This window comes from Triturus cristatus, chromosome 8 (genome assembly GCF_964204655.1).
Source record: "Triturus cristatus chromosome 8, aTriCri1.1, whole genome shotgun sequence".
Lineage (NCBI taxonomy): Eukaryota > Metazoa > Chordata > Amphibia > Caudata > Salamandridae > Triturus > Triturus cristatus.
Genome location: NC_140591.1, coordinates 1246566095 through 1246588336, shown reverse-complemented (window position 1 = coordinate 1246588336; position 22242 = coordinate 1246566095). Strand labels below are relative to the sequence as shown.

At 43.4% G+C, this 22242-nt stretch overlaps 1 protein-coding gene across 10 annotated transcripts in view; it reads left to right on the top strand.

Moving 5' to 3' along the window:
- CASK (calcium/calmodulin dependent serine protein kinase) overlaps positions 1-22242 on the top strand; it is a 1269229-nt gene that overhangs the window by 1082472 nt on the left and 164515 nt on the right. For 6 of the 10 annotated variants that reach the window (XM_085622943.1, XM_085622946.1, XM_085622949.1 and 3 more), the window contains 2 exons: positions 21421-21501; positions 21597-21677. In XM_085622943.1, coding sequence (XP_085479069.1) covers positions 21421-21501; positions 21597-21677 — 162 coding nt within the window. The remainder of the gene's footprint in view (positions 1-21420; positions 21502-21596; positions 21678-22242) is intronic. The other 4 variants (XM_085622950.1, XM_085622948.1, XM_085622945.1 and 1 more) reach the window with 1 other exon arrangement.

Here is a 22242-nt window from a genome sequence, read left to right as displayed (position 1 = left end):
ATGGAACCCGCTTGTTTCAGGTGATCTCCCTGGGAGCCTCCTTTGGGGAGAGACACCCATTTGAAGTCCGTTTTCTTCTTTTGTCCATCGTTCTTAATAACCCCCCAGTGTTGCCCTCAAAATGTGAAATTAGGCTCTGAATCTCAGGCCATTCATGGTGAAGTTGAGGTCTCTCTTGCCCTGTAAAAGCCTTTTAGTTATATCATAAAGTATCACTTGGTGAACCTCTTCAAGCAGTGGCACTATGTCTCCCTTACCATGGTACTGTCCTCAGTACTCTGCCCATCAGCAGCAGTCAACGGCAGACCGGGTTAGTCCGGTACACAGAAGCAGGTAAGTCTGTGACGTGTAGCAATGTGATCGCTATATGATGTGAAACAGTTCGATGCTTTGCACTTTCAAATATCCCTTAACTATTCTTTATTTTAATATGTAGTAGGTGGTACGTTTTCGTGAAACCGTCTGTCCTTGTAGTGTTTGTTTCATAAGGAGATGCCATTTTGACAACTTGGAACTTGAAACTCTTGGGCCTTCAGTGCGAGGCCCTGACTGAGTCTGCTGTGCTGCTAATTATTTCTCAGTGTAAAGCCATTAACGCACAGTGGTAATGTTTTGGAGCGTTTAAAAGAAGGCATTAATAATGTTAGTTTAGCTATAGATAGCCCTGTGATGACGAATGTGCTTTCTCTTGGCATGTCGTGAACCATGCGTGGTGCTGGGGGATAATAAATCCAAAATGACAGCGTTAAATGTTTATTTTCCGTTTTTGTAATAAAAAAAAAACCTAAAGATTCAGTGAATGGAATGGTTCGTTTTCGCCTCAATTCATGGTAAATTACGGCAACTCTCTTAAGAACTGGCAAATTGTTGTTTAAATAGTTGCTTACGGTCACATTTGGTGCCCGTTTCTCTTAGTATGAGAAATTAGTCCAATAGGAAACGAGTGCTTGTAGGTTGAAAAAATGGAGCGTGTAAAAAAATCATCCAGAAGGTGAGATATTAGATTTTACATCAGTATACAAGGTGGTGGTAAAGGAAATATCACACTGTTTCCACCTGGTAGCTGTCAAAATATTCTGAAACAACATCAGTCTAATTAAATCAGCATGCTTTACAATGAATGTAAATGATTGTTTTTTATGTCAATTGCCTTGCTTTTGATTAATGCATGTATAACATTTATTTTTGTGCATATTATATTTTTTAATTTACTAATATAAAGTCGTATCTCAATGACCCCCTGTACATTTTTCATGCCGTCTTCCTCCCAATGGCCTCTGTGCATGTAAGTAACCTGTCAAGTGACGCCTTTTTTATTTGCTTCTTACTGTTTCCTTTCAATTATTCCTTTTCTCATTGGCTAGCAGCACTAAAATGAAGCGCAGTCACATTTACTTCTTTCCTTTTACCTATTGTGGAAAAAAACATTTGAAAGCCTCATTTACATGGTCATACGGAAGTGTACATTTGTGAAGCTACATGCTGCTTGTTTGTGGTTCAGACCTCTCTCCCTTTTTATGTTTTTTTTTTGACTGTTCATACTTGCCTTCAAGTTGAATGAGAGTCACAATGTTCCTTTTCCTCTATCAGCTTCCAGGAGTGTATGAATTTAAGTTGTTTCCGGTGGTGCTTTTTTTTTTCCACTTAAAACACTCAATCGGTTCATCCTCCACCCTCATACATAAATTGCACATTTTCCAAACTCTCTTTGCATCGGGTTTTGAGCTTTCCCTCATATTTGGGATTTCAGAAAGACCCTCATTTCATTGAACTCTTTTAGGGCTCAAGTGGCCTTTCAGCAACGCCAAAAGCACCGCCACATTACAGATTCTCATGCAAATAACATTTACTTCCGTGCCATGAATGCAGTTTCCTTTATTGGGGATTCTGTAACCCTGGAGTGGACCTGCAAATTCTTTTTAGAAACCAAATTAGGCTCTCCCATGGGTTGTCTTTTGACAAGAGCCCGGAAGTCTTAAACACATTATGGGTTCTGCAGATTCCTGTTCTTTGCAATGCTTCAACGGTGTGCTCTGTTCACTCTCATGGTGCAGTGGCTCACCATTCAGTGATGCAGTCATTTAGTTATATCGGTAACTCGTTTGTGTCACCTGCAAAGTCATAATACAATTAAGGAAGTATACCTCGGCACCCCAATCATATGATGAAATTTAGTAACATGCATTTATGATGTTTAGTGGTCGAACTGTTTGAGGCTCTCTAGTTGCAGTCAGCCGGACTTACGCGGCGGCAATCTACTGAAGCAACAGGGACTTATCATGGTTCGAAACTGAGGAATTCTTCAAATGCCATTCATTTTGAAACGCTGCTTCTGATGGCCTTATACATAAAATGACTGCAGCTTGAAAGCCTCACGAACAGTGACGAAGAGTATCTCCACGACATGTTACTGATACTTCTACTACCATTTGAATCTAGAGACAACTATTTTTCTTTAGCGAAAATCAGCCAAGATTGACACCTGGAGGCTCTTGGGATTACTTATTTGTTTCCACGCCATACACCTCATATATCACTAGGTACAACCTCGCGTTTATAAGTTGAAGCCTTGAAAAAGTTACCTCAGTGACGAAACACGTGTCAGCTGTTGTCTATCACCGAACATTGCTGTGTTAATTGGACTCGGAAATGCCATCATCAAATTGCATAGTCCTTGTACTTTTTTTTCTTTCTTTAAAAACTGAAATTGAATTTGTGTGCTTTCAGTGGGACTATTAAACCATTGAGAAAATAACTTTCTTCTGTATTTTGTAACCTGCGAAAAGAAAACCAAGTTCTTCCAGTAAACCTCATAAATACATGTTACTAAATATCATCAAATGATTGGAGTGCCAAGGTATACTTCCTTAATTATTTTGTAACTTGAGGGCATTGTCCATTGTGTACTCACACCTAAGGTAGTAGGGTGTAGTATTACCCTGAGTGGCACCATTACTTAAACGGTTAATGTTTACTTGACCTATTACCATTACATGCCCACTAAATTTGTCTGCTTTACTAGGTGCTACATCTTTTCCCACTGCTACCCCTTCTGTTTTGTTGTATAAGGTCATAATAAAGTTTGCCTAATAGATTCCAAAGTGTCTCAAGGTAGTCAAAGAAGACACGTTGGTGAAAACTGTTTCATACAGTAATTCTTTATACGTTTGGGTCTGGGGACTACCTATGTCCAGTGGCAAGGCCGTACTGTGCCTTACATGCTGCATCATAGGTTAGTATGCAAAAAATTGATTAGACTAAGTAGGTTACAATAGAAGTTCCCGCAAACTAGAGTGACATATAGATATTGATTCTGCAAATTACAGGGAGCATTACATTTGATTTTAACCAACAATGCAAGTACAACGATTTAGTATATTTGCTTGCAGGACATGGTCGACCCTTTTTCAGATGTACATGCTAAAGGGTAGAAAAAAACACCTGGTTCCTCTTGGTCATTAATGTATGATGCAGTTTGTGTACTTATTTTGTCGTTAAAATAAAATACCTCACTGCCCACACAATACAAAATGTCTTTCTGGCGATTCATCAAGCGGATTTGAATGATGAGACGCCTATGGCAAGATCTGCACTAGCCGTCAGGTGGTTAGAGTTGCATATTTGCTTCCTAAAGATTGATCTTTCCTTTGAAACTTAGGTGGCAGTTGTAAATGAGACTGGATGTACATGCATTTACTGTTATGGCTATGTTTTGTCCCGTGATTACAAACCTATGCTTTGGCCAGGCAACTGGCAAGCGTAGCAACTGAGGAAGCAAGCACTAATTTGGTACAAGCCTCCAGCCTCACTCACCAAACACTTCTACTACGTTAAAACTGGCATACTCACCCTACTGGCCCAAATCAGACTCTACTGTGCGATGGAAGTATTTGGAAATTTATAGACTACAAAAAGGTGCTGCAATGCAACTCTAATGGTAGGTTAGAGACTACACAAGTGCGATTTAACTAGAACAGTTAAAATCTTGCCATATTAGTCATTCCGTGCTTTGGTCTTTTATTCTTGATCCACTGTTCGCATTGATTTGCACAGTGTTAAACCAAAGTTTTTTTTTAATCGGATTGATACTGACCCCGGGACGTGCAATGGTTGACATTCTTTCCAGTCCATGATATTGCAGAGAAAATCTGGATGGCAATTGCTCATTGTACTGTTGCAGTTTTATTCTTTTTTAAATTTATTTGACCAATTTATACTTCCTAAATAAGTGGATGGTGTAAAGTATGCAGGGCACACTTTGCTGAACTGATAGCTTCAATTATAACACTTGTTTTTCCCATCTGAATCACATTACAGGTGTTCCTAGAAAATTACTGAACACCAGCTAGACAGTGTGCAATTTAGTTGCGTACTGTGCAAAGGGTGTTGTTGTTAATAATCTTTAAAGTGGAACTGCTGTGACAGAAAGGGTCACTTCAGTCTGTAACTGTTGGTTGTGTGTTGTATTTCCCATTCACCATGGTGTATTCTCCAGTCTATTGATAGTGATATGTTTTCTTAGAAGTATAGTGTTATGAACGTCTAGTCGTTTGCTCTACTTCCCATATCTTCCCTACATTGCGCACATCGGACTGGGTCAGTCCAGTATTCCACTGTAGTACACACATTATTCCTTGACAACTGCATGTCTTCTGCAGTTAACTGAATGACTGAACCCATCAGTGAATGAGGAGACGGGGATTATTGCCCTATTGCTTTCCACTGTCTCCTCATAGTTGGAGCCATGCATGATTTTGCATCAGTTATCGACATGGTCTTTGTGCACTTTCAGCAGCTTGTTGTACATTTATCTTTGTCCAGTTTTAGAACTCATTCCCAGCTTGAATGGATTTTGTTGCCCATCAAAGTACATTTCAGCTGATCCATATACTGTTTTGATTCTACTTGATCCTGTCACATGAGCGATGGCTCTTTGGAGTGAGCCTTGTGGAACATTACACTGTTAAAGAAAATATTTGCCATGTCTTGGTTTCTCAACATTTTAATTCCGACCACTAGCCCTGTAACCTTCCAAGACTGAGTATCCTAATCTTGTGGGATGAAAAGTTTCAAGTCGGGGAGGAGGTCGTATCTACAGGATACCTTAAGGGATGTGTGCTGCGCATTTTAAAGCACATATTCGATTTGCATTCAAAACTAAAGAATGCACACCCCATTCCCCTGGAAAGGGTCATATGGCCTGGTGGGGATTCTGAGCAAGCAGAGTTTGTACAGGCTTGGATTTGCGGTTTCATGTTGCCCTCCAGAGCCTGAGCCCAGAATATGTACCTAATATGCTTGATTGCTTGGAACTGTCTTAAAAAAGCAACTCTTTTTTTGAGTTTTCCCCTAAAAATAATGACGTCTCCCTTGCACCTGTTAGTCTAACATGTTAATGACGCCAATTATTATTCCCACACAGGCACAGTCGATGCCATTTTAAAAATGTATTTGGTATCTCTGGACTTGTAATATTTATCTCTCTGCTTAAGTTTTGGCAGGTTAAAAGAAAAACAATACGTACTGAAGAAGCCCAATAAGTTGGAGTCACAATTTAGCTGAATGTTTTATTCCTCAGGCTTTGAGTTCAGTGTTAGTCAGATTAATGCACAAACGACTCGAGCCAACAATTCTTTCCTCGAACACACTTTACCACTTTCCTCATATAAGGGGCTTTAGCCTCTGCAAACAAGGTCTCTGAAACGCTTTCCTTTCATTGTATTAATCCAGGACACATATCAACCAGATGTCTGCCTTCCTTTTCTAATTCATATAACCTACTGCTCCATTACAGCCTAATTTGTGCATTTTAGAAGAACATAGAAGTCTTCTGTTCGTCTGCTTGAGACTAAACATTGTTAAACAATAAGAGCAGACAATCGGGCTGCATTTGTTTTCATTCCTCATTTTTTTTGTTAAAATCTGTTTTATTGATTTTATACAGTTTTTTGAAAGGTGACAAATGCATCTGATGCTGCTTCCTATAATAAAAGCCTAGGTTATAATGCTTACCTATCCATTGGCCATCAATCAATGCAACACAGCATTTCGTATGGGGTGCACAGTTTGCAACAGGTATGTCAAATGTACCCAACAGTTTCCCCATTGGAGAAGCTGTTGCAACATCTGCCTTCAAGTCATCATTGCGCATTATGCAGATGTACAGTGAAATACAATGGGGTGTAAATGGAACAGCTGCGGTGCTCTGCAAGAGTCCTTCCAGTTCAGTCACATTTGACTTTTAAACAGATGAAACAAATAACAACAATAACAGAGACCTGCCCATATGATCTCCTCCTCTTGTCTCCGCACATGCCTACATCGCATTTCCTAGTTAATACATCACTCATCATCTCCCGTCGGTGGTGTCCACGCCTGCGCATATATTTAATTGACTCATACGCTTCCATGGAGTACCGCAGTGTACCCTCTAGTGACGTGTGTGGTTCACGCTATCTGCTCGCCCCCTCAGTCAGTTGAGTCCCCAGATCCCCCTCCTCCACCTGCTGCAGCGCTTGTAAGAAGGTGTCCCAACAGGCTGCTATGGGGTCTTGACGCAGTGCCAACGATTCTTTGCGTTTGATGGCGATGCTTTCTGCCTTGGCCCATGCCAGCATCGAATGACGCCATGCCTGCGCATGTGGTGGATCCACTGATTTCCACCATTTGGTTAGGAGCTATTTAGTAACCACCATCCCCAAATCGAGAAATCTAGACACTACCTTTCGTGGCAGAAGTCCTCTTAAATTGGTGTAGCAGATATACTGACCATTCAAAAGGCAGTTCAAGGCCTGTGCATGTGCGTAGCAGTCTATCTACTGCACGCCAGTATACACCTATCCGTTCAGCCCCTGGTTCACTACATCTCGGGCATGTCGCGTCTGTGCGGTTGATGTATCGATTGACCAGGGCGGGCGTGAGGTAGGCCCTGTGGATAATGTATAACTGAATTTGCCTAAATGTCATATTTCTAGGTATGCGCTTCGGACACTCAAGTATCTTTTTTTTTTTTTAGTCCTCATACATGCCATCGGAAAATGCTCTAGATGGAATATTTCCACACCCTTCAAACAAGCCCTTATTGGAGACCGCCCTAATGGTGGGCCTGAAGGAGGGGTAGAGTCTTCCCAGAGGTACGGCTGTATCCTGGTCCCACTCCCGTTCACAACACCTGGGGCACCACCTGTTACTGGGGAGGACCGGACCGACAGACCTCCGGCATAATCATAGGACTGATCTTATTTCCCTCTCCAGACCTCTAGTGCTGCCCAGATTTGTTTTGGCGCTAGAGTTGTCACAGGCCATATCAGATTGACTAGTCATGATGATGTTCTTTAGGCAGTCCACAAAGGAAGGAGGTGCCTCAAGCTTCCAAGCTTTACAAATGTCCCTCCTAGCAATGATTACTACATAGAATGCAAACTTCGAGGCTGGGGCATTCATACAATAGTTCGGCAAAAGACCGAAAAAAATTAGCCTTGCACTTACTTCAATCTGCATGTGCAACACATCCTCCAGGAAATCACATACCTCAGTCCAGGAGGGGCCGATCTTCGGGCAATCCATAAATATATGCAGGTCATCAGCAGCTGGATACTTACATCTGGGGCAGTGGTAGATCGTTGCAGACATCTTAGATAATTTACCCGGAGTCCAATACACTCTATAAGCAGTGTATAAATGGTTTCGCCTGAGATTAGCTGGTTTAACCACAGCCTATAACATAGAAAAGGAGTCACACCAGAGTTTCCGTAAGTCATCCCCATTTTTGGAGAAAGCACTGCCCCATCGTCTCACCAACTCTAAATCTAGACGATCCCCTATATCTATAAAAGCCCCATACCTGAAGGACACTTCACGTTTCCATGATCCTGTTCTATGGTTGTGCTCAAATCTTCATTGCTCCATGACTGTGTTGCCCACCATGCGGACAATTGATGGAACTCGAATCTCGTCAGTGTCCCACTGGTTATATTAGACATTGAATCCCAGCTGATAAGTTGTGAATCTTTCTGAAGATCTCCCCACAGCCTGATCCCTGCTAATCTAAGTGGTTGTGACAATTGGTCCTGAAGGCATTCCGGAGTACCTGGAGAGTCCCAGATTGGGGCCTGTGATGTGTAATATGGTATTCGCAATATATTCCTAATATACCCCCAGTTTTTTAGTGCAGCTGATAGGATCTTGAGTCGAACTTTTTTGTAAAACTTGGGGTCCCCAAATTTATAGAGGAAAAACTCCTGTCCCTGCGGAACATCATGCAACAATGCCTGAAACAAACGGCCCATAGAGGAAGAATCCACCTTGTTTGCTAACATTCTAAAATTTTTAAAATGAAAAGTATGGCAATAAGAAAGTAGGTCAGGAAGGGCCAATCCTCCTATCTTTAGCCCTCTCCTGAGCTTTTTCCACGCTATTCTCAGGGTTTTTGTGGCCCAAATAAATGACCCGATTTTACCTTGAAGGGTGGGTAGCAAGATCTCCGATATTGAAAGAAAGTGGGATTGAATTAAACAGAAAAGTTGACTTCGGCAAGATTATCATTTTTACAAGATTCACCCTCCCGTATATGTTCAATGGTAAATTCGCCCAGCGTGACAATAGGCAGCCCACCTCCTTAGAAACCTTCTCCCAGCTGATCTTAGATGTATCTATCAGCTTCTGCGCTAAGTGGATCCCCAAATATCTCATCCGACCCTTAGCCCCTGGTATTGCATTCGCGCAACTCCAACTCATTATTTCAGTTTTTTCTCTATTAATTTTGTAACCAGAGAACTTACCGAATTCCCCAGCTAATTCGAACAGCCTAGGTATGGCTTTTACATGGTCAGATGTATACATTAAAAGGTCATCTGCATAAAGAGCAAACTTAAGTTCCAGGTCAGCGATCTTAAAAGGCAAAATAAGGGGATCTTCTCTAAGGGAGCAGACAAAGGGTTCAATATATAAATTAAACAATAAGGGTGACAGGGGGCAGCCCTGTCTGGTACCTCTTGAAATACCGAACCATTCCGATAGAATACCGGTAACTAAAACTTTTGCTCGTGGGGTTAAATAAAGAGGTTTGACAGCCTCAATAAAATTCATAGGAAAACCAAAACTACGCATGGTCTCCCAGAGATAATTCCAGCTGACTTGATCAAACGCCTTAGCGGCATTGATTGCAACAAGAGTTAGTGGCAACCTTCTTTCAGTTGCAACATCAATTGCCCCTATGGCTTGAAAGGTAAGCTCATTGAGCTGGCTTACAGGTATATACCCCCTCTGATCGGGATGTATGATGGTTTTAATAATTTTTGCCATCCTAGCAGCCAGAATCCCAGAAAAGATCTTGAGGTACGAATTAAGTAACGAAATAGGCCTGTATGCCTCAATTTTTTGAGGATCCTTATCTTGCTTAAGGATCAAGGACACTGTCGCTTCCGACCATAAGGGGGGGATCGCTTCTCTGTATAGATATATTTTGTTAAAAAGAGTTTTTAGAACCTGCACTACCCTATCTGATATGCCCGAATATATCTCAACGGGGAGCCCATCTGGCCCCGCAGCTTTACCCCTGCTCATTTTTTTGAGTTGTTCTCTGATCTCCCCCTCTGAGGTACTAGTTGATAAGTACAACCTGTCTGTCTCAGACAGGTGAGGGAGATCCCTCAGGTTCAGCCATGTTTTAACAGCATCCGGTCTATAAACAGTGTCCTCCTTATATAGATCGTGCATGAAGGATCTAGCCTCCTCCCTGATCTCACCATCTTCCTGCAGCAGGACTCTGGACCCAGCTCTTTATATGGTTCCTAACCCTATTTACTCTAGATTTCCAGGCCAGCAAAGAACCACATTTTTCACCATAGGCGAAATGCTGTAGGTTACTGGCATCCTATCTATCCTTCACAGTTTAATCAATCCTGGCTTGGAGATCGGCGTGCAAGGAAACCAACTCCCTCTCTAATTGTGGCATAAGGCTTCAGGAAGTCAGAGCTGCCTGTTGCAGTTCTTTCTCATTTTCCTTAATTTTCCTGAGGCTATCTATATCTGCTTCTTTAGCTATTCTGCTTTTATTGATCATTAAGGAACTCAAAAGTCCCCTCAGATATGCCTTAAAAGTCTCCCACATTTTTTGAGCGCGGGTGGAGGCTATGTTAAACCTAAAAAACTCTTCTGCTTTTGCGTCAAGCTCAACCCTCACCCTCTCCTCTAATAGTAAAGTCCTGTCTAAAGTCCATCTCCTCTGGCACCCTTTAAGCTTAAGGTTAAGCTTCAGCTCAACTGCGGAATGATCAGATATTGACGCAGGAATGTAGGCTATGGACTTGAGATCTGAGAGAAGACTCTGATCTACTAAGAAATAATCGATTCTTGAATATTGTCTATATTTCTTACTATAGAAGGAGTACTCCCTAGTATTCCCTTTATCCACTCTCCATATATCCAGCAGCCTAAGCTACTTAACAAGAGTCTTAAGTGTGGAGAAGGTTCTGGGTGGCACATTATACTTTACTTTAGCTGTGCGGTCCAATTGAGTATCCAACACTAAATTAAAATCTCCTCCAAGTATAACTGGAGCAGATGTATTTAACAAGCTGGCCTGGAGATTCAAAAGAGGGCCCGGATAATCCTCATTAGGCCCATAATAGACGGCACATACTACTGATATACCACAAATAGAGAGAGTTGCCACTATCCACCTCCCGGATTGATCGGTGCCCCATTTCTCCACCTTGATCCCCATATTACATTTTATGATCATAGCTACCTCTCTTGTGCAACCCCTTTGATTTGAGGACATCACCTCCTGAACCCAACTAAGCTTATTGAAACCTTGTTTGCATTCCTGGGCTTCCAAGTGGGTTTCCTGCAATAGATAGATATGAGCCTCATTCTTCTTTAGAGACTCACACACCCGGGATAACTTCCTGGGGTTCCTAAGGCCATTTACATTCCAGGAGAGGAACTTAATCTCCCGTAGACTACTCATGCCCAATCCAGAGAGGAACTATCTGACTTGAGCCATTAAACTTTACTATTACTTGTATGAGGACAATTTTCCAATTCTTCCCTCCCACCCACCTGCGCCCACCCTTGAGTAACCCACCTTCCATCCCTTGGCGCTAAGCCGCCAGATGGGACCCTCCATGAAGCAACCTAGCGTCTCGCTATTATTCCATTAGCGGAAAAAAATCTCACCGTAGTCAAATACCCAATAGGCGTGGCAATCGGGCAAGGTTCACACAGCATTCATACATTTCCTTCACCCCCCCTTATTATTATTATTTTTATTTATTTATTTATTTGAAAATCGATTCTCTCTATTTTGTATTATATTTTATATTTCCCTTTTTTCCCTTGTAACAACCATCACCCTTAATCTCACCCTTTACACTATGGTTTTTATTTTTCCACACACAACTCACTATAAATCTGAAGACCCTAATAATCCTACTGCCATGAGGCGTACTAAACAGGCCAACCATAAAACAACTAGATGAAGCTATACGGGACAACCCCCTCATCTGCAGCAGAAGAGCATCTACATCCTCTGGGGAGCTGAAGTTATGAATCTTATTGTCCCACATTACCTTAAGCAATGCAGGAAACTTCATTTGGACCTGTGCTCCCAAACTCCTGAGTTCTGGCATTCTAGAGCCCAGCTCCCACTGGCTTTGCTCTGTTCTGCTGCCCATATCCGAGCGTATTTGGTAGTCCCCTGCCTCATGATGTAGTGTCGCCCCATGCAAAGACCTCCCCAGAATCGGCTCCTTAACCGCATAGGTCTGAAAATTAACTAAGATTTTCCTCGGTGCTTTCCTATCCAGATGGAGCTTAAATGGGTCCCTTAACAACTTACAAATGAAGGCCTTAATATCACCCTTCTCCACACCCTCCGGGATCTTAAGAACCCTCGGGTTGTTTCTGCGGGCCTGCATTTCAAGCCTCCAAGTCCAGCTGTAGTGCTCGATTCTGCAGTTTCAAAGCCTCAATATCCTTCGTGTTCCCCTGGACTGATTCCGAGAGGGTTTTGACCTCAAGTTCCAGGGACCCTGTACTTACACACATATCATCCAACTCGGACTCTAGTGCTTCGCATTTTTCCCGTATCCCCTTCTGGTTTGCCTCCGAGATTGCAAACTTAGAGAGCAAGTCGCCCCTTAGAGCCTGACGGAAAGACCCCAACTGTAGCTCATCTCTACCTGTTCCCTCTTCCCCGGGGGCCAACACTACAGGGCCTGCATGTGCTGACTCTAAACACAACATATCCGGGGAACCACCATCCGCAAGTTCTAGATCTTGATCTTGTAAATTTGATTGAGTGGGTGATAAAGTAGGTGCTTGGGGGACAGAAGTAACAATAGCAGGAGCCATGTCCGGGGTAGGGGCATCTAACAAACTAGTAGGGCTCACAGTACCAGTTCCATTTTCGATTTCCTGGATCCCTGCCAGCAGGGAGAAACAACTCTCAGGATAGTCTGGGGGAGGGCTTCCTCGCAGGGCTGTGGCTGGTTCCTTTAACCTCACAGCTTGCTCCATTATTTTGAAATAAGATTTGAGTGATGGAGTAGACTTTACGGAGGGGCAAACAGCCCTAGGCCCTTTAGATTTCACAGTGTCCCTAGGCTTAGCGTTTTTCCTCTTACGGGGGGGTCGTAAGTACCACACTTTTCGAGCCCTTTGTGGAATCCAGAGTACCCTTGATCTTAAACCCAAACTGAGTCTGTGACCACTGCTGGTCCCAGGGAGCGACACTTCTTTTCTCTTCCCCTTCTTGTTCTCACCCAAGGGGCATAACTCTCTGGGAATATTGACCCCCCCCAGCCGAACTCGGAGCCAATTCAATTGCCTGGCCAGAAAGCGGAGCAGAGTCCGATGCTGAATCCGAGGGAACAAGAGCCATACACCTCTGCTCCCCACCCTCTGATAACCCGCTTACCAGACTCTCACAATGATCTGGGGGACACTGTGCGATCGAGGCGCCTGAAGTTATACGTAGGGTTCTTCCACCGTTCAGCTCTCGAGAGCAAGTCAGTGCGGCCGCAGCTCGTATCCGTGTCCACAACCTGGCTCGACGGCCGCCGAAACCACAGTAGGTTACCGGCCCTCCCTCAGGCTCCACCTCCGCTTCCTGAACCATCTGGTTCCCGGCCCTAGCTTCCACCGCTCTGCCGCTACCTCCTTCACATCAACACCGGCAACCCCAGCTAACACAACCTCGAAAAAAAGGGGGAAAAGGAAACCGCATCAGACAGAATATGCCATATGGAACCCATGCAGACACCACATTCCTACCGGGTAACTTTCAATATGCCGCCTATGCTGTGAATCCATGTAGCAGACGCTGTGCTGCTCCCGGAGCTCCTGCGACTGGCGCTAGCCCGCCGCCATGTTCCTCCCAACCACCAGGATACTCGAGTATCTGTGTCCATTCCTTATCTACTAACTGTCGCCCCAGGTCTAGCTCCCACTTGTGACGGAGCGGGCAAGGCTTAGCGCGGCATTGTCCTGGGGGATGCGGCGAACCAGCGTATGAGGTGCCTTCCATGCCCCATGACATGTAGGTACTGTATGGTGAGGTGTGGATGTGGTTCAGTAGTCATGTCCCCCCATCTGACCGTTAATGTGGTTATCAGTGAGCGATGTGCAAGTAATTGTCCCGGGGGAAACCCCTCGTCGTCTACCAGACACGTATACGGTATGAGCGTTCCATCGCGGTATAGGTCTCCTAGTGTCTGAATACCTCCCTCTAGCCACTCCGCGAATGATTGTGTCGTGAGCACAGTGGGCCCGGTAGGAGACCCCTCCAGTGGTATTGCCGGCGCATAAGGGGTGACGCCTCTGGTGATGTACAGACATCTACGGTAGCATTTGTATGCCATAGCGAGTAGTAATGGCGTTGGCGTTTTAGACTTCGTAGCAGGGTGAAAAAGCCTGACTATTTGTTCCAACGAGTGGGGAGGCTGTGTGGTTGCCGTATCCGCACGATCCCGTCTAAAAGCCAGCGGGCTATCCACTGCAGTTGGGCAGCCAAATAGTAATGCTCGAAGCAGGGCACCGCAAGGCCCCCTTGGTCTGTAGGCAAGTATAGCTTCTCCAACGCCATTCTGTGCCTTGTATTCCCCCACAGGAAATCCCTGACTAGTGTTTTTCTTTCCTCTCATAAGGGATGTCCTTACATCTTTTATGTCGTTTTGGTTAATAAAAACAGTCACACGTCCATTTGCATACACACTCATACAATTATACAGTCTTTTTTTTTTGTTTTTTTTTTTTTTTTGAAAACCTTTATTGACAGTTCAATCAAGAACAAGTATGGGCCTACAACCCACCGGGGCCGGCCGCTAAGCAATCAGAGCAAAAAAAAGGCAAGTGTAAACACAGGCAGCACTTCGGGGAGCAGAATCGTAATGCTAATACTGTGAACAAAGTAGGTAGGGCACCAGGAGAAAAAGGTTTTCATTTTATAATGAAACAAGGCAGAAGGATCAGGTGCCAGACAATTTTCAAACAGCAATTACAGGTATGCAGAGTAATAAACGTAAGCGATTTAAAGCAATCCATTAGGTCAATGGCGCAAACACAAGAACATCAGGATGGGGAAAAATGTCATAAGCAGTTGCGCCTGCAGTCCCACGCCAGAACTCCCGGAGAGCACCCCGGAAATTGTGGTACACACGGAGCGGCAACGAGTCATAGCAAAGGAGGTGTATCACGCTGATCCCAGAAAAGAAAAACAAAAAGAATCAGAGAAGAAAAAGGAGGCCATGGAAAAAGAGATAAAAGACTAAAGAATCCCCTCCCCCAACCCCCCACCCTGCACCTCTGCAGCTGAGTACGGCCCCCCCCCCCAGCAGTGTGCCTGTCGCCCTGGAACCAGACCCGAAATATAGGAGAATAGGGAAAAAGAAGTAGGAAAAGAACCCCACCAGACAGGGGGTAGAGAAAGTATTAATAAACTGGAGGAGGGCCTTCAAAACATACCCCCGGCTTCTCCCTCCCGCACGGTAAGTTTCCCCCAAAGTGAACAATAAACGGCACAAAATCTATCTTCTCAAAGAAAAATGGGGAGCATTATGCACCTATTATGCTGTTAGCTATGCCAGGAGAGCACGCAACCCCTGAGCCCGCCCGTCCACTAGATGACCACCCCTGAAGGATCAGCCTCATCCCTGACCACTCTTTGGGAGTCTGCCCATGCCTACCCCTCGACCCAGCACCATATCCGATGTTCCAAGGTAGAGGATTGTCCAAAAGCGTCCGAGAAGCGACGCACACAGGTAGGGTGGAAGTCTCTGAGCATCAACACAGTCCGCAGCGTGGAGAAACAGGCTTCCCAGTGCTGCACAAGGATATGCACTGCACTCCAGGTCCAGGAAGGCAGAAGCAGCCAAAGCAGACAATAGTTGCTGGAGTTGTCTCTGGGTCGCAGGAGGGCACGTACGGGACGAGGCTACCACATCCCACTCAGGTCTAATGCCTCCGGGGCAGATCAGGCCCTCAGCTGGACGAACACACTGTAGCATACTGGCCGGAGCGTCCAGCCGTGCACTAACCTCAGGGGTGGCCGCCAAAGTGTCCTCCTGTGCGCAGTGTGGGTAGTCCCTGTGTACGTGCGGACAGGCGGGCCGCCACTGCCCCAACGCCGACGCCACACCGTCAAGCTTACTCCCCAAGACCCCGACACCATGAATCAAGGAGGAGTGAAGAGCACTAAGGGCCTCGAGGAGGTCGCCGTACCCCAGCACAGCTCTCTGCGATCGCGCTGCCACACTCCCGAAAGTCGCACTCTCACAATCCCGCTGCGGCCCAGCGGACAGGATGGTAGGCTTCATCGCAACAAGATGGCCGCTAAGTATGTCCGACCCTCACCGGGGCCGGGACCCCGGGACAAGCGTCTCGATGTCCACGTCGCTGGTGACCGGGTTCCGGGGGCAGGCGAAAAGTTATCCGTTGCGTGGTCACGGGCAACAGTCGTCCCCACTACGGACCAGCTCCCGTAAAAATTCGGGGGCGGCCCGCAATGATCAGGGCAGGATACGGGCGGCGGCCGGGCAGCTCACCATCAAAGGCAGGGGCAGCCACCGGAGGGTCTGAGAATTGCACCCCCGGGCATGCACTCGGTCCGCTACGCTTGACAGTAGAGACGTCCACGACGAAATGTAGGCCGAGTTTGGCACCGCTCCGGTGGACCGACTCCACCCAGTCACAACAGGCCGCTGTTGTTGAACTGCCACCCGGCCACGGCGTCCACTCGAGGTCCCGGCTCCAGGGCCGCACAGGCCGCAAAGTTCAAATGCACATTTCTCCAGCGATACCGCAGCCAGAAACCTCGGAGTCACACAGTCGGGTGCCTCTCTCCTTCAGAAACACGACCGCGTAGCACAGGTTAAGGATCTCGTGCAGGATATCCGTGCGGGATGCGGAGGTTCACGGAGCCGGGAGTCTACGCTGCCGTCCCGGTCGCCATCTTGGCTCCTCCCAATTATACAGTCTTATTTGTGTCCCTTGGTGAGATTTAAAATATATACATCCTGAAAAGTCAGGTTCAGAAGATATTATGAATAACTAGAAAAGTAAGCACTTTGAAACAGTTGTAATAAGTTTCTTCAGGAGCAGAATGCTTGCATAAATATTTGCTGCATCTAAATTGTTGGTGGTTGTTTAGTGGTACTAAAAACGATAAAGTGGTAACTGAGAGCAAGCCATGTCATATTTAAAATATGATCATTATTATGTTATAAATTCAAGTGCCCAATTGCCAGTTATCAGGAAGAGCGCCTGAAAGTCAAGTTTCCATTCATATTAGAATACTGAGATGTTTCTACAACACAGTTACCTATTGAAGTGCAGCATTTTAGCAGGCAGGAATACTTTTTTGACGTAGCCAGGCGCTTTACAAATCACGTAAATAAATATATAAAATTATAAGGGCCAACAACTTAGTGATATTTTGTATCACAATACTACTAAAAGTAGCAAGGAAGCCCAAAAAGTAAACTAGACTGCTTATGTAAAGTTTTAGGTTTACTACAAGAACAACTGAAAGACCCATTTATGGTCATATGCTAATGGAAACCTATAACTAAATGCAGAACAAATAGAATACATTTTAATCTACATAAATTTTCTTTGCATGTTCCATGGCTCACAAAAGAAAACTAGCCCAAGAAGCCAAACGAAAAGCATCTTTCTTATGCACCGTGCAGCAAAATGAAAAATTTGACCTAGCTGTGAGCCACACAAACAATAGGAAGAACATGATAATTGGTCACTAGAAAATAAAAAATCTAAATTTTTATAACAATAACAATGATTGCCTTTCATTCACTTTGGCCGTCAAATGTAGCACAATCCTAATAAAAGTAGCAAGAAATCCATAAAAATAAACTAGACTGCATATGTAAAGTTTCAGAGTTACTACATGAAGAATTAAGACACATTTATGTTCATATGATTATGTAAATCAATAAACACAAATACATAACAAATACAATAGATACAAACAAAAAAATCTCATTACATCGGATTGCCACTCTGTAGTTATAGTACAGGATAGATAGGAATTCCTCGAATATTAGCTCCATAATAACTTTCTACCCATTTGGCGAATCACCACAAAACGTTCCAGACCTTTAGCATTTTCTGCAATTTGAGATGATGGAAATATTTGTGGCGAATCGTTAAGGGAGTGCAAAGATAAAAGGTGGTTCCCAAACTTGTTTTTCACCAATGCATTTTCCATAGACTATTGTATTTGACGTTGTGCTAAAATGGCTGAATGGATTTGACTGAAATTTAGCTGGTGTACACATTTATGGCACAGAGATGATGCTTTTTGGGTACTACAGTTAAGTAAGGTAAGTATTTTGTAAGTTATAAGGCATTTAAACTTAGTGGTATCTGTCACTGCTGTACTTTTGCGGATTTTCAAAAAATTTAGCAAAACTACTATGGTACATGGGCGTAATCTAATTAAAAAATATAAATACATTTCCCTACCTATTGCCACATTAATAAAGTGGCAATAGGTAATGATGCACTACTTACCTATATCCAAGGCCCTAACACTGAACACAGCCAAAGTGTAGTAAAAACAATATGGCTTCCATTTCATCCTCTAAAAACAGCCATTACCCAGTTATATTCCGGCTTGTGATCACCGTGTATACCATGGCCCAAAATATAACTATATAAACTATATTATTAGATTGTGGTACCCTTGCGTCACTCATTGTGTCGCATGGGCAATGAAATACTGAAGTCAGATTTACAAAGGAACTTAAGGCCATCATGCATGGCCCTGCGTTGATTAGTAAATCTGGAGAAACAGAATGCAGCACATTCGCTGTTTTGCATTGCTCTGCACACCATAATCTACATTGCTGCTAAATTTCACATCTGTATGCCACACTACTGTAGCCATTCCACTAGACACTATTCCTCTCTACTCCACTCCGCTGTATGAGACTCCACTCTGTGCCAATACACTGTATGCAACACACTGTACACCATGAAACTCAATGCTTTTACACTGTTCCACTCCATGCCATTCCACTGTAGGCCATTTCACTCTATTCCACAGGATGCCACTACACTCTATATTACTCCACTGTATGGCACTCCGCTATACGCTACTCCACTATATGCTATTACACTCTAATCCACTCCATTGTATGCAACACCACTTTATGCTATTCCACTGTATGCCACTCCACTCTACGCTATTCCACTCTACGCTATTCAAGTGTATAGCACTCCACTGTATGCCACTTCTTCTATGCTATCCGATTGGGCCCCACTCCAATGTACGCCACTCCACTGTATGCTAGCACTCTCTACCCTACGCCACTGTATGCCACTCCAGTCTACACTTTAATTATTCGCCACTCCATTATACGCAACTCAACTGTACGCTACTCCACTGCACGCTATTACACTCCACGCCACTCCACTGTACAACACTCCACTGTCATGCCACTCTATGCTATTACACTGTACACAACTCCATTCTACGCCAGTCCACTCTACTCTATTACACTAAATGCACCTCCACTCTACGCCTCCTCAGGGTTCGCCACTCCACTGTATGACACTCCTCTATATGCTACTCCAGTATATGCTAATCCACTGTACTCCATTCCACTGTATGCCACTCCAGTCTATGCTATTCCATTCCAGTGCATGCCACTCCACTCTAGCCCACTCAATTCTATGCTATTCCAGTGTACACCACTCCATTGTGCACCACTCCACTGTATGCTATTAAACTCTACCCCATTCCAGTGTATGCCACTCCAGTCTATACCACTTCTCGTAATGCCACTGTACTGTACGCTACTCCATTATACGCTATTCCAGCTTACACCACTCTACTGTATACTACTTGACTCTATGCTATTCCACTGTATGCCACTCCACTATATGCTACTCCACTCTACACCACTACAGTGGACGCCTCTCCATTCTTTGCTAGTCCATTGAAAATCAAATCCACTTTATGATATTTCACTCTATCTCACTGCACTGCACACTACTCCAGTCTACACCAATCCACTGGCTCCAGTTGGAGGAAATGCAAGCTTCTAGTGCACATACCAGTCCTCCACCTTGTCAGTGATGTTCCTTGTGTGTGGTCTCCCTGTATTTCCCCCAACCCCCACACCCTTAGGAAGTACCTGAGGTACAAGCAGTGGGCTTCATTCTGTTGACTACCACAATCTGAATAGATCCTAGTCCAAGGATCACAGAAAGCTTTGGAAAATACTCTAAAGTATACACCTTCACACAATGCTACTAATACAGCTGGCATTATTGTTTTCTTCTTTATAGAGCATGTTTTTCTCTTCTTCTTGGTTCATAGGTTTGTTCTAAGATGGGGTCAAGTTTTTCCTCCTTTACTTTATTTGTGGATTTTAAAATCCTCTATCTAGATTACTAGCTAATCGATAATAAGTCAGGAATTAGTACAGCCAACTCTGAAACCCCAGATCTCGAGTTGATTAAGACTTATTGTAATGATGGGTTTTCTTCCTACAGTATTAGCAGAATTACACAGGAACTAGACCTTGGGGCGCTATTTTATTAGATGCTTCCTTTACTTTTTAAACTTTGTCAGACAGCTTCAAGAGTCCTCCCAACTTGGTCAGTAACTTGTTAGCATTCAGCCTGAGCTATTTTAGTCGCTGGTAGGGTACAAGTGGCAGTGCTTCACTGAAGTTACTGGAAAGTCTTCATGCATCTAAAATCATCAGTGTCTTCATGCATCTGAAATCATCAGAGTTACGTTAAAGTTCAGAATAATACATTATACTGCAGCCAGCCACCTTGTGGAAATTGCCAAGTGCTAGATTTGTTCTTGCTTGGCGGAGATGCATAAAAGCAACATAACAATAGTAATTTGGGATTGACAAAGCATCATAAATTAAATGTTAAGGTCTCCAGTCAACTACAACGAAAGTTTCAATTTGCTAAAACAGATTTCATAGCAGATTTAATCGGTTGTGTTCTTGAATGTTTCCCAGAAAGAATTTGATTTTAAATACTATCTTTTTGTTTAGTAAACTAGTTAGATATTTGAGAAGGATCTGAATCACAGACTGCAGCTCTCTGTACTGTTTTTTTTTTTTTTTTAGCGACCCAATTGTGAATACATATATTAATGTGTAACTTCAGTAGATGTAGCCCTCTTTTCCTTAAGTCTCATTGTCTGTGGTAGTATTCTAGCATTATACATTTCATAATTGTCTGATAGTTGGCAAAAACAGCATGCGATTTTCAGCTTGGTGTGATTTACTTAGCACTGCACGGGGGGACAAGCAAACCTTTAGGAATTTCTTGGTCTGTTGCATGCGTTTACAATTCTTGTCGATTGCTAGTCTTTGTCGACAATAGACTAGTGAAATGCCACCATTATATAAGAAGCAGGTCATTTTAAGACACGCATATTGTTTTTGAATTGTACTTTGAAAGTTTGAAGCATTTAAACATGTCTAATTTAAATGGGGAGCATTTGATTGTCTTAAAAAATCTTAAGAAAAAGAACAGTGGCATTTAAAGCTTTCAATGGCTTTGTTCCTTAAACGTATTAAATATACCAGTAAAATGCCACCAGTCTAGTCTGGATAGCAAGTTCTATCAGTGCCACACACAAGAACTCCTTCTTTGCAGTTAGAAAGCAGTGGCTCTTTTGCTTTTATTGAGAAGAAAGACGTGATCAGGCTGTACTGCACAGAGCTGGCAGGCACTGTTTTTGGATCATCATCACCCTACTTTCAAAGTCCAATATAGAAACCTTAAACTGTGTTTAATTCGGTATGCCTGTTTGTGTGTCACTTAAATAAAGGATTGCTGTTTCAGAATATTAGTTTGAAGATTGTATATAGGCATGGAAGCTTTGGAGTATTTATCTTTTGTTGCTGCTCTTTCTCTTTTCAGTTTTTGATCAATTAGATCTTGTTACATATGAAGAAGTAGTAAAACTACCAGCTTTCAAAAGGAAAACACTAGTCTTACTAGGTGAGTATACATTCATATTTGGCATATAAAGGTAATTTGGATGTCATGAATTTTTCAAACTAAAATTGTTAATTTTACTGTTCTGTTGAAACTAGGTGCACATGGCGTTGGTAGAAGACACATAAAGAACACCCTCATAACAAAACATCCAGACAGATTTGCCTACCCAATCCCACGTAAGTAGCTATTGTGCTTTGTTTTTCTTTTATTCACATTTTTACAGCAAAATACCATACAACTTGAATTACTTCCATATTGAGTTTATGTACATTTTCCATTATATTATTTGAATAACTTTCACACTTGTAACCATTTTTCTTCCACTCGCCCATTCAAGAATTCTGTCTTTAAACTATTGCAACATCTCGGCCAACAGTGCAACTACCTTTTATGTTTTCATCCAGCTATCTGGTGTCTTTCACATCCTGCCGCCCTCTTATCTGATCATTGGTAATCACTTTTTTTTTATCATGAGTCCTTTGTAAGCCTTCTACTGGAATCTAGAGTTAATGCCATGTGTAAGTCATATGTTTGAGGCATGTGTGGCTGTAGATACACATGCTGTGCATACTCCTGCCATCTCGTGTGGGGCTCGGATGTGTGCAAGTTGTTTTTCTTTGAAGTATTCTTGAGTCACAAGGTATTGTGACTGCACCTCTTGCTCGCAATGCGTATGGTCATCTGCCCCATTGTTAGATCATTTTTTTTCGCTATCTGGTTCAGACATGTGCTTCCATACTC